Genomic DNA, 12,919 nt, shown 5'->3' with positions numbered 1-12,919 from the left:
ATTATGTCAGCATCAAAGGGAAATACACATGTAATTTTTGGTTGAAAGCTCTAGCATTCAGTTTAGGATTTTTCAGTGTTCAAAAGCTTTGGTTTGTCTCCCACTGTGGTAATGTAACAACAGTAGGTGGCAGTCTTTGCCCATAAAAAGGGTCTAACCATATGCACAATGAATCTGAATGGAAGCACGGGTTGTTTAGATATTTAAAACCAGTATTTGGGGCATTTGCATTGTCTTCTTTTCTTGTATTTTACATGCGCACTTTGTTCTTCTAACAATGTTTTATTCTCTTGATTTACTTTCAAAGATGCATATTTAAGTTTTTATGCTTATGTATAGTATATTATTTTAACAAATAAGGCCAAAATAATGCGTACCTAGATGTATTTATTTCAGTTGTGTTTATGTATGTACAGTTATTAGTATGTTTTTGAAATGCTAGTGGCTCTCGTATCAAGCCTTTCTAATTCTTGTTTTTAAAAGTGACAAATTAATTCAAGCTTACTGAATGAGTCTGCTGGTATGTTCAATAAAGTGTCTTTTACACAAGCTGTATGTTTTGTTGAAATGAACAGTTTACTTAGAATATTTAAAAAGGTCTAAACAAAATGCGTACACGAGAGGTTTTATTCCTCTGACCGCACTCAAAACAATTAGTACAAAAGAGTATAAGAGCTGTACACGGGTTAAATTCATTATTTTATCAAACAGTTACAGCTTAAAATAGCTTTTTGCAAATTTACTGTCTTCTTAAGTCTTAAATCAAACAAAAACCTCACATATATACAAAATACAGAATGCGCTGTACCTGTGTCCACATTGACGCAGACACCACATTTCTTATTAGTTGAAGGTGGTTGGACGGCAGTTGAAAGAATAAAAAGTACAATAAATACAAACTGCAGTTGTGTATTGAAAAATACACGGTGTGAAAAGAATTCATGAAAACAATGTTTAAAAAAACAAACAACACTGACAATCCCTGATTACCACTGAGATTTTGTGGGTGTTGTGCAACTTGTGCGAGGAAAGTTTGAAATTTGAGAGTTTTCTATTTTGTACACTATATACAAGGCTGACAGTGCTTTGTTCTGTCCAAAAGGACAAATGTAGAGACATACAACTTTCTTAGGAGTGACCATCTCACTGGTTAATCACAACGCTGTCCACACCTTCATGACATTTGAAATAAAAACACCTGTATGTCCCTTTAGTGCTTAGTTCAGTTGGAGCTGGGTCGTGCGGAAGCGTTCGCTGCAGACGGCAGGGTGACGCGTTGCTCGTCCATTCGTTTGGCCTGAGAGCGCATTATGAGGCTGAAGAAGTCCTCATCTGGTACAGTGGGCCCACGGACTGGAGGAGGGGGAGGTGCACAGCGCTGGTCATCCAAACGTGACCCCTGGTGAAGGACAAGAAAGGAGGTCATGAGAGTTTGTTTGAGATCTGGTTAAAGCTGAAGGCACATTACAATGAATGAGACGTGTTAAATGTGCTGCACCGACTCAATCAGCCTTTTTGCTTAGGCTCTGAATATGTGGTAAAAACGCAGGTATGGCCCACCTGGCACTTGACAAGCATATCAAAGAAGTCGTCGTCGGGCTCTGCGTTGTCAGCGTTGGCCATCAGGTGGCTGAGCACGGCCTGGTTGCTGTTTTGATTGACTCTGAGGCCGGGCAGGCTTCCCCCTGCTGCAGACGACTCCTCCAAACGGCGGCCCTGGGCACTTGAGACGTTGGCAGACTCGGACGCAGCTACATAGTCAGAGGATCAAAGAAGAGGCAGAAGAAGACAAAGAAAATCAGTTTCAGCGTTAACTTTTATTGTGGCGATGAGTTGAATTTTCTATGTGAATGAATGGACTTACATTTCCTGATGGATCTGGGAGGTGACTCTGGTCCACTGTTTAATGATAACCTGCTGCCTTTATCCTGTATTGAACAGCGCTGGTCATCCATACGGTTGCTCTGAAAACGGCTGAGTAGATCAAAGAAGCCCTCGTCTCCGAGCATGTCAGGACTGAGTCGCTAATGAAAGAAAATATATTGTTTGATAAAAGCTGTAAAGACTGAAAGAGACATGAGTGTGTGTATGTGTGGTTATCTGCTACCTTCTGTGGTCCTTGTGCAGCTGTCTGGTTGGTATCCAGGGTGTTGCTGGTGTCCTGGAGGACCTTACTGGAGCCACCAGACTTGTACTTCTTCCCTCGTAAACGGCTGACAAAGAACAACTTCGAGGTGCTCTTGATCAGGGAGGGTTTGGACTGTTTGGTCAGAATATCACTGTTCCATTTCTGACCCTTCGTCACACAGGAATGAATTAGTCACCTCAGTGCACAAAGAAGCGGAGAGGAAATACAATATGAAGCAGAGCAGTTCTTACATTCATCTTATCTGGTGTAAGTTTCATCAGCTCCAGGTTCTCCATGCTGTGTCTTCTGCTCATCCTGGGCCTTGCTCCTATAACAAACAGTATTACCACCTGTTACACATACTGCACTGTTTAAAGTCTTAAATAACTTCTAACAACAGAATTCAGGATTTTTTTTTACCATGCACGTTGTAGTCTGTGTCTTTATTTTCTGAAAAAGTGGAGTTATTTGTGCTATAACTCAGACCCAGCACCATCTGGAGATCAGACACGTTCATACGAGCCGTCAGCTCCCCACTCCTATCTCCAGTCTGGAGGAAACAACACACACACAATTTTACAACTGAATGATTTCTTAACCTGTTTTTGTTAAGTTTTCAAAGTGAAACTACATAGAATATTCGAGTGAGAGGAAATTTATATAGCTTTCAATCATTTTGTGTACCTCTTTGCAGATTTCTAGGTGTTTCTCAGCAAAGTGCATTGCCTGGTCATGGTTCCCCAGCGCAGTGTGAGCATTTCCCAGGCTCCAGCATGCACGGCCCTCCCCAATCCTACGAAACAAAAACACATTTGACTGTTATGTATAGGGCATAGTCAAAATGTAGTAAACACCTGCATCAATTCTGCCAATTGTGAGTGTGTGCTGTGTGTGTGTGTCGGTACCGGTCATTGAGGTCTTGGGCTATGATCAGGTGTTTGAGGTGGTAGTCTATGGCTCTCTCGTAGTCCTGGAGTAGTGTGTAGGTATTGCCCAGACTGTAGCAGGCCTGGGCCTCCACAGCTCGATCCTTCAGCTGCCTCGCCAGCTGTAGTGTCCTCCTGAGAAACACACAGACAAGCTGTTTTAAAATACTGCAGTGAGGCCTCAGTATTTGCCTCTGGCTTCCTATAACAAAGGCCGTCTTTCCCAGGAATCTGGCAACATTTTATACACTAAAGCACATGTCATGTCACACACAAGGGAAGCTTCATTTATGGTGGTGCAACAATTTGTCTTTCAACAAAGATGATTATGTAACACCACACCCATCTTTTAAATCTTGGCAACAGTAAGAAGAAAAAGAAATATGATAAAGCAGAGTGCATAACTTCATGTCTTCTTAGATAAGTCATACCAGTTACAATATTTTCTTACTTATTCTGCACACTGCCTGCTAAATAAGATCCTACGTGTACAGATGCACCAATATATTTCTCTTTTTTTTGTTTCACGTGTCGAAAAAGATGGCTTTCAAGCATGCAAAGTGACCAAACATCTTTTTTTGGCCTAGTTAGTGTGATGGCGGTGATGAAGCCTGAAGAGGCTGGCTTACTTGTAATGTTCAGCTGCCACTTCAAAATCCCCCAAAAAGATATAGGCATTTCCCAGGTTGCAGTAAGCCCGCCTCTCTGCTGAACGGTCACCAAACTCCTTTGCTATGAGCAGGCGCTGAACAAAGAAACAGAATTGCATTTTACCATTTCTTTAGAATCGCTGTAATTACAGGAAGGTCGTCAGTGAGTCCTGCTTATTAAGCTTGTCTATGGTGTCATAGTGAACAAAGGATTTTTAGGGTTTCCCCTCACCTGCTCATGAGAATCCACAGCTCTGCGAAAGTTTCCCAGTAAGTAGTGGGTGTTGCCTAGGTTACCATAGGTTCGACCCTGGGCAGCTCGATCTCCAAGCTCCTTCACTAATGCCAAGTTTGCCCTAAAAAAACAAAAACAAACATATGATCTAATGATCAGAGAGCAACTAGCTCCCTGATAAAGAAATCCGATATAATAGTTGGCTGGTTAGCTGCAAGCAATGTATCATTAATAAGTAGAGCTGCAATGATTGATTAATTGATTATTCAGTAATTGTCATTTTTAGGCAAATATGCCAAATATCTGACTGTTCCAGGTTCTCAAATGTAATCTTCCATTTCCAGTAAATTCAAATATATATTTTTTTTTTTACTGCTGGTCAGACAAAACAAGACATTTCAAGATGTTACATTGGGCTAAATGAACTTGTGATGGCTATTTTTTTACTGTTTTCTGATATTTAAAAGCCAAATGATTAATTAACAAAGTAATACACAGATAAAGCAATCATGGAAATATTAAGTTGCAGCCCAGTCAAGTATTGTATAATGCAGGTTTATATGGTTAAAACACACACTCAGTGACTTACTCATAATACTCAGCTGCCTGTCTCAGAGCCATCATGACCTCTTCTGGGAAATCTCCAGGCTCAGCTCCGCTCCAACAAATACTTTTGCCTTTAGCATGGTACACGTTCCCAAAGTTGTACAGAGCTCTTGCCTGACCCACCTGACACAAATCCAGAAAAAAAAATATACCTCACATTCAGCTAATTTATTTAACCAAAATACATGGTCTATTTTACAAAAGGTTAATAAAGCTACCACTGCAGCTGCCTCACCTTGTCATTAATGTCCCTCGCTATGTCCAAGTGCCTCTGACAGCAAACCACAGCCTCGTCAAACCGCCCCAGCACCTTCAATGTGTTTCCAAGGTTCCCGCTGGCTTTGGCTTCTCCAAGCAGGTCTCCAATGGTCCTATGTAACAAATATTATGTTAGGAAAAAAAATAAAGGTCAGTATTGACTTGTTACCAGAGTTGTGTGGGTTCTTGTAAAGGTCCAACCTGGTCAAGGTGAGGTCATGCCGGTGAAACTCCAGGGCCTTGGCGTAGTCATTCAGATGGAAGTAAGCATTGCCCAGCTGGCTGTAGATGGCGCTGAGCACCTGCAGGTCCTCTGTACCCACTTGGATGGCAGCTTCAAAGAAGGAGACGCCAGCTCTGTAGTCGCCCACCTTACAGAGACGCTCACCTTCCAGCGCCAACTCCAAGCAGGACACCTCCATCCTACAGCGAGCAGGAGAAGACTCAAGAGTTAAACACAGATCTGGTCTGCTGTTTGAAACGACTAAACCTCATGAAAAACTGTACTGAGCACCATGAGCAGCTCAAAAGTGCTGCATTTAGGACCAAAACTAAGGTCCAAAGTTGTAGTAAACTGAATCGTCATTAGCTGCAACCTAAAGACAACTGAACGGACCTCGCTCCCGACTGGCCAACAACCTCTTTCAAAGCTAAAACCTTCGACAGGGAATGTTGTTTAGCTACTTCCTTCCACCCACAGAGAACAATGGCTCCAACTGGGGTTTGTTTGTTATGGTAGATCTCACATCCTTTTGACATGCCTCAGAAAGTCTAGTGGGTTTCTTTTACAGTAAAATGAAGTTAAAACTGGGCTGAAATGTTCATAACTCCCATTTATTAGGCTGCAGAGTAAAAGCATGCTATTGAGTTTTACATGAAAGTCCTTCTTTTCATGTTAACATTAGTTTCCAGTCATGACCACAGAAAATGGACTTGCAGAAATTTGTATTCCTGTCAGTTCAGTCTGCTGGGCAGTCCCTGCTTTGAAACACTTTCTTGTTGGTTTGTTCACAGATGCTCCACCAACTCAAAATCCATTTTTTTTAACATAAGGAACAATCAAATTCACATTATCTTGAAATTCTGACAATATGGCATTAAAGCAAGGTTTTCCTTCTTAACATAATGTACCTGTTGATATGGTTGGTTATGTTTCAACACATTCTGAAATCAAAATGATGCAGTAAATAGCTTCCTATAGTGTAGGAAATCAATATACAGAAAATAAAGGACGTGATTTTTACACGCAATTTGAAGTACGTCCTGTAAGACAACCGATAAAGCATTGTGGGCTTACAAACGAGTTAGCCTCAGGCAGGCCAGATAAAAAGGACTGTCAGACAATGGCTGGCGACTTATCTGCAGATGGATTAACTTCAGATTAAGCAGCGTATATATGCAAAGCAAAAGCTGTAAATCTGCCAACTTTTGTTTTATCAGGAAACCAGCACAAAGTATTTTCAGTTTGTTTACCTCAAGCTTTCCTCCTGTGAACCACCCAACATTTTGTTTGAAAAAATTAACCCAAACATAGCTTAAATGGTCTATGATGTGATACTAAAATTACACAAAAACACTGAACAATGTAGTCTGTTTCTTTATTCAGCAGACTATAATTAACAAAGGCAAACATGGTGTCCTGAATGGTTCATAAAGCCCATGTAATCATAAGGTCTTAGACCTTAAATGAGAAGAACTGTATCTTTGTTGAAAACAAAGAGAAACAACAAACCTTCCAACACTATACCTGTGGTAAATACTAGCCTACCTGCCGGCCTTTCTTGTCTTACAACAACAGCAGCACATGGAGCATCTGAGAGGCATCTAATGAGTTTTCCACTGGAAAAACTTCCAGACTGCAGCTCCTTCTCTTTCTCTGAAGCATGGAGAAATTACCTCAGACCAACTCAGTAGCCTATACTAAAAAATGATGAAAATCTTGTTTGGTGTTCATTTAAGTCTAAAAAACAGGTTAAAAAAATAGCGTTCACATCCATTGACATAAAAGCCATCAGTCCTCTGACGTCAGAGATATTTAACACTGCACGTTGGAGAACCTTCAAGGAGACCCGTGTGATGTTGTCACAGCATTAACCCCAAATGCCAGGCAGCAGGAAAACTGCTGAATCAGTATTTTCTCAGCTAATCTGCTTTTCTTTCAGTCAAGCTCTGTCCTCTAACCTGGTCACCTGAGCTTATTGGCTGTCGAGTGTGTGCACCCGACAGATTACAGAGCAAGTGAGGGCTAAGTAGCTTTATTAGACGTGCCGGACTCAAGCCGAGTCTGTAGTAATGTCTAATGGAATCAGCTCATTGAGAAATACCATCCTGACAGTAGTATTCATGGGACAACAAGAAAAAAAACCCAGATATCCTACCACCAAGCATACACCTACTCCATCCACTTAATCTGCACCCACATGTAGCAATAAACGCAGCAGGCACTGATAAATTTTTCAGGGCTTGTTAAATATTGAAGGTAGCTAGAGCAGTCACACCTGCTGCCAGAGCTCTTCACCTGGGAACGTAGGGACAGCTGGCTGGCGCCTTTTTGGGAAACTCACCTGCCTTCAGTCAACAAACTCACAGGAAGCACTGTGAAAAAGGGACTCCCACTCTATAATTCAACTTAGGCGTCCATTGTCAAGCCTGTATTTCACTCAATACTGTTTATTTCCTCAACAAGTCAACGCCAAATAAATCAATACCTCATCTGTTACCTGGCACTGACACATTTTATGTAACAAGCAATAATATAGAGCATAAAGACCATGTTTTTCTCTTAAACAATAATTAATGTTTTATTAATTGTCACTTCTAAAACTAACTGAACTATATTTTAGATGAATTTTTAGTTGAGAAAGGAGAGATTCCTACCTGTAGCGAACATTGAAGGACTGGTCCTCAGCTCGCATGCTAACCACTGAGCCGCCGGTGTCCATTGAAGTGCATAATATGAGTGACATTCCCAATTTAGTTCCCGAAAAAATGGCTGCGTTGAGAGCCAACAAGAAAAGCCAAAAAAAAACTTTGTTCAAAAGGAAGCGGGCAATAGGAGGTGAACCGTACAAAAAGTCACCCAATTTGGTCAAGTCTGCGATTGTCCCTCTGCTGAATGTGGACAGGGGAAGGTAACCCCATGAGTGTTAGAAAGAGCTGAGTCCTGAGCGTCAGTCCACACGGCTGCGTTTGTATACTGCGCGTTTTGCGTCACTGCCCCCTCAATCTCTCATCAGCGGCCCTCTGTGAAGAGAACACAAGATGCTGCATGTGAAGCCTCTTACTGGGCCAAGCGGTGCCATGGCAACACCAACCAAACAGCAGTGCACACAAGTGGGGCAGGCAGGAAGTGAGAGAGCAGGGCAGGAACGAGAGGGACGGGGTCATCAGTTGTCAATCTTAAGACGGTGACTCAACTGATCCAGGCTCGGAGACGTGCTCTAAAAGGTGCTACAAGGTGAGCAGGGTATGAACACCTGATGTCACAGCTATGCAAGCAGAGATGAGAGGGAAAATATAATCAGCAAGGTGTGAAGATGCAAATTATATATGATCACTGAAAACAAGCAGTAACAACCTTTTGCATGATTTGCCAAAAAAAAGTCACAAAATTAAAGAAGCAGCTCTGAAAAAGTCCAGAATCCACTAGAAAAGGAGAAAAAGTAAAACATGTACCTACTGCGTGTACGTGACTTCCACCAAAGGAAAGGACAGTGATAAGCAAGCTACATGGATAAGATGAACTGCATTAAGTAGAGACCAGAGCCAACTGTTACCTCATTTCTCCATGAGGTCATACTAGCCGCACCCACTTGTCCCCCAAGTTTAGCCCTGCAGCCCCTCCCCTCTGCATGGGAAATAGAGCAGGCAAGATATTTGCAAACTGGGTTCATTCTTTACAATGAATAGCAGCTAAACAGACAAAGACAAAGTAGAGGTGATAACCAACAAGCCATGTGTGCATTTAATACCCTTTCAGAGACAGAAGGCATGTTTAATTTTTATAATATGGGTCACTATATGTCTACTACAAATACTGGACCGTCTCTGATTGTCAACATCATTTATAAGCAGAACATGCTGATTTGTAAAATCACTTCTTATAATAACTGTGACGATTATTACTTTATATTTACTTTGCTTACTTAAAAGTCAAAATATTGTCGACCTGATTCTGAAAATATCTTCGGATGAGGAACTGTGGTGGGTAGGTTTTTTTTGTGACCATTATTAGATCAGCACTGAGCTCATGTTGCAAGAAGAGCACAAATCTTAAAAATACACACCACATCCAAAAACAACTGCTTGGCTACCCATACACTACACAGTATGAGTGTCAGTTGACATTCAACACTAAACTCTTTTGCATTTTAGAACCCACTAAAACACATGGGCAAAGGCTTGTGTGTGTGTGAGGACCTTTGCTGCTGATAAAGCACATTTATAGAGTAGAGCTTGTATCCTTCATAATCTATGTTTGAACAAACAAAAACAGCCTTTGGCAAATAAAAGTCCATATGTATGTTGTCTACTTGTGTTTAAATCAAACTGCATGGAAAGACAAAAAGAACATAATAATCTTTTCACCCAGCCTGTTATTCCTGCTGGTGCAGAAGCATCAACAGTAATAACACAATCTGAAGCCCAGGGCTTTGGTACTCTGCGCTGTTCATGTTCTTGCACATTTGTATAATTACCAATTGATGTGTGCCAGTGTTCGAGCAGCCTTTTCCACCATTGTGTGCCAAATGGGTGTGTTTCCAAGAGACCTGACCAGCTCACAAAGCTACAGTGTTTGATGGCTAGCGCGTTACAGTGAGAAGTGATTCATGAATAGAGGCACATCAAAGGAAACAAGAGCTTGTTTTTCAATGACAGCTTCACAGGAGGTAATCACAGACTCTTTTTTGAGTCACAAACAGAACATGATTTCATCTTTAACACACACGTTATCTATTTTCATTGTGCTTACAGCTCATTGATAAATTGACTACTGCATCTGAGAGCAAAATCTAAATATGGAAACACCACTCAGCATTAGACCATGAGCAAGCAAAAATCGCACACCAAAACAAAAGAAAGAAAGAGATGAAACAACTAAATAAGTGCAGGGATACTCACCGGTAACTCTTCCTCACAGGAACAGGAAATCGGGAAAGCCTGCAAGGAAAAGTGTGAATAACTTAACATCTGAATAAGCTGGTGTTGCAGCAGGTGCTTCTTTAACTTTATGCATGAATGTTTGTGTATTTTGCCTCACATGGTTATGCAAGTATGATATCAAATTAAATCCACACTGTGTGCTTGGTGATTTAGTGCAACTGGTGATAAACATACACAGTAGTAGCCAGTTTATTAGGCACATCTACCTACAGTAACACTTTGTGAACACAGCCTAACTTAAACATTAGTAACATATCCCTGTATTACACAATACATTTCATCATCAACTCAAACTACAGCCTTCAAAATCACCATGAACAGTTTCAAGTCTGTCTGTTACTAAACAAGCATATGAACCACTTGATGTGAATACTGGAAAGTGAAAATGTAAGTGTAAATGGAATGAAATCGGTATGAAACTGGCCATAATGATGTAATTTAATGCAAAATACACTTGGTAATGATTGTAACACATCTTACACATGTAGCGAGCTTAAAATACTACAACATTATGATTCTGATAGACATTTCCAGTGGCGTGTTACCAAGCAGTAGCCATTAATTTTTCAAATTTTGGGATACATATCAGTACGTATTAACGTTTAGACTAATCTGTACTGGGCACATTGCTCCATCCTGACATATGTTACTCTTCTTTGAGAACGATAAACTCGGAGCAGTTAGTAAACAAAAGACTTCCTGTTGTGTAACTCTTAGTAAAGTAGCATTAAGACCATTTTGAAGCAACAATCTCAGGTAGTGAATTCAACCCTATTCTCTCTGAGTCACTGCAGTAACGTTATCACATCTAGCTAAAGATTAGCTAGTTAGCGTGTTAGCTGCGACACTTACGTTAGACGATCCAGTTCGAACAATGGTGAATTCTCCAAGACTTTAATTCACGCTGTCATGAGTATGAAAACGTAGTTCCCTTTAAAAAGTGGACAGTTGTACGTGGGAGCAGGGCTATATCATTGCCAGCCTAACACTACATTATCCTTTTAACTTTTCTTAAACTTCGATTTAACTTCGGGGAGAAGCCTTGCTGCTGTACGCTGTGTTTTTTGCCAACTGACCAATCAGAGGACGCCATTCAAAGATAGCCACGCCCCGAATAATAGTCATCTGACCAATAGCTTTTGAATAGAATAGCCGATGACGTATTGTCGTGGTTTAGATAGATAGCCGGCTGGCAGTTACTCACGTTTGAGTTTTGGACGCTGTTTATCTTCGTGTTCGTCTGCTGCTGTGTATTGTGTAACGAAGTGAGAGTGTAAATACCGCTGAAGATCATTTCAATCAATACAATAAAAGCACAAACATTAGTGTTTCGTACGTGTTAAGTTGATTGTCCAAAACGGCTCATTCTTGCCATAGACTGTATATATTGCCAACAAACGTCGTCCAGCCACCGCCGTTACCAAGCAACCAGACCCCGCCTGCACGCTGCCAGTCCAGTCCGGGTCCAGACGTGCAGGGTTGCCTTATACAATATTAATGATGCCACAGAAACCAAATCTGTCCGAGAAGCCATATGTCAAGACAGAAAGAAACAGAAATACTGTAGCTAGTAGCAAGATTATATTAAGAGTAAGAGCGTGGCTGTGGATAGGATCAACTTAAAACTACAGTGGCACTGCTGAGGGACCTGTTCATTACCCGAGTAAGTTACCACCACCACTACTAATATCACAATATAAGTAAAACGTAGGTCAGACTGACAGTACTGACTCTGTATGTATTGTCAAAAATGAATGGTCAAAGTCTGCTGTAAAGTAGCTTACATCACTTTCTGGTAATGCAACAGAGCTTTCACACAGTGCACACATTAACCTCTCTCACCAGGCAGAAAGTAACTAAGTACATTTACTCAAGTACTGTGAAATTTTTGAAGTGCTTGTACTTTGAGTATTTCCATTTTTCTACTTCTTTATAATATACTCCTACAATTTAGAAGAAAATATTGTACTTTTCACTTCACTATTTGACTTTAACCAATTACTGTGTAAGATTATAATTTGATATACAAAATATATGATGCATTTTTAATACATTAAATTACTCAAATGTATAATAAATAGTTTGAATTTTACCTAGAAATCTTGAATATCTACAGCATTAAAATACTGCTTACATTTAATTAATTCATAATAATATCCAAATATAATCATTTTTATAATAATATAGCACTGCCAGGGGCTATTTGGCCACATTATAACAACCCTTTTAAACTCTTACTTAATTAAGATTAAAATGCTGGACTTTTATGTGTAATTGAATATTTTTATATTGTGGTATTGCTACTAGAGCTGCAACCATTCGATCAATTGATTAGTTGCCAACTATTAGATTATTAGATCACCAACTGTTTTGGTAATCAAATTATAATTTTTAGCTATTTTTAAAATAAAAATATGTCCAAGTTCTATGATTCCAACTTATATATTATGTTATATATTCTACTTTCTATGATAGTGAACTAAATATCTTTGAGCTGTGGACTGTGATTGTGTTATTGTGACTGTGATTGACATTTTCACTACTCCCTGACAATTTATGGACCAAACTATGAAACAATTAATTGAGAAAATAATTGACAGATGAATTGATAAAGAAAATAATATTAAGTGCAACCCTAATTGCTAGTTTTATATGAGTAAAGAACCTAATTGCTTTTTTCCCTACTGTCTCAAGTTCTTTCATCTACACACATGATCATTCATACAAACACCCTCCACACTCAGGTCACGCAAAGCTCTGCCCACACAATATATAGATTGTTAAATAATTGACGGCTTAGCACATTTTGATCCAATGTTGTCAGTTCACAAGATGCGTTGCTAAGTGATGAACAGGTGCTCCATCCTCCTTTCTTACCCCCTTGTCTTACAGCAGGTGAAGAAAGGTTGAATAGCGCTTCCACCTAACATTTTCTGTTACTGAGAAAGTGTCC

The 12,919-nt window shown here is 40.1% G+C and overlaps 1 protein-coding gene across 2 annotated transcripts; it reads right to left on the bottom strand.

The window, feature by feature from the left end:
• Positions 1-542: 542 nt before the first annotated feature.
• Positions 543-10,988, bottom strand: gpsm2 (G protein signaling modulator 2). 2 transcript variants are annotated; one of them, XM_062429403.1, is made up of 16 exons: positions 10,819-10,988; positions 9,925-9,963; positions 7,681-8,046; positions 5,005-5,226; positions 4,781-4,916; positions 4,529-4,668; positions 3,937-4,060; positions 3,684-3,799; positions 3,034-3,189; positions 2,813-2,921; positions 2,549-2,678; positions 2,380-2,456; positions 2,108-2,296; positions 1,865-2,024; positions 1,561-1,751; positions 543-1,399 (listed from the first exon to the last, which is right to left on the bottom strand). In XM_062429403.1, the coding sequence occupies exons 3-16, from the start codon at positions 7,767-7,769 to the stop codon at positions 1,223-1,225; spliced, it is 2,016 nt and encodes a 671-aa protein (XP_062285387.1). In that variant the 5' UTR covers positions 7,770-8,046; positions 9,925-9,963; positions 10,819-10,988; the 3' UTR covers positions 543-1,222. The 2 variants fall into 2 exon arrangements, with proteins under 2 accessions (XP_062285387.1, XP_062285388.1); XM_062429404.1 differs by lacking the exon at positions 7,681-8,046.
• Between the last annotated feature and the right edge of the window lie 1,931 nt (positions 10,989-12,919).

This window comes from Scomber scombrus, chromosome 11 (genome assembly GCF_963691925.1).
Source record: "Scomber scombrus chromosome 11, fScoSco1.1, whole genome shotgun sequence".
NCBI lineage: Eukaryota > Metazoa > Chordata > Actinopteri > Scombriformes > Scombridae > Scomber > Scomber scombrus.
This window is presented reverse-complemented; position numbering and strand designations above follow the sequence as displayed.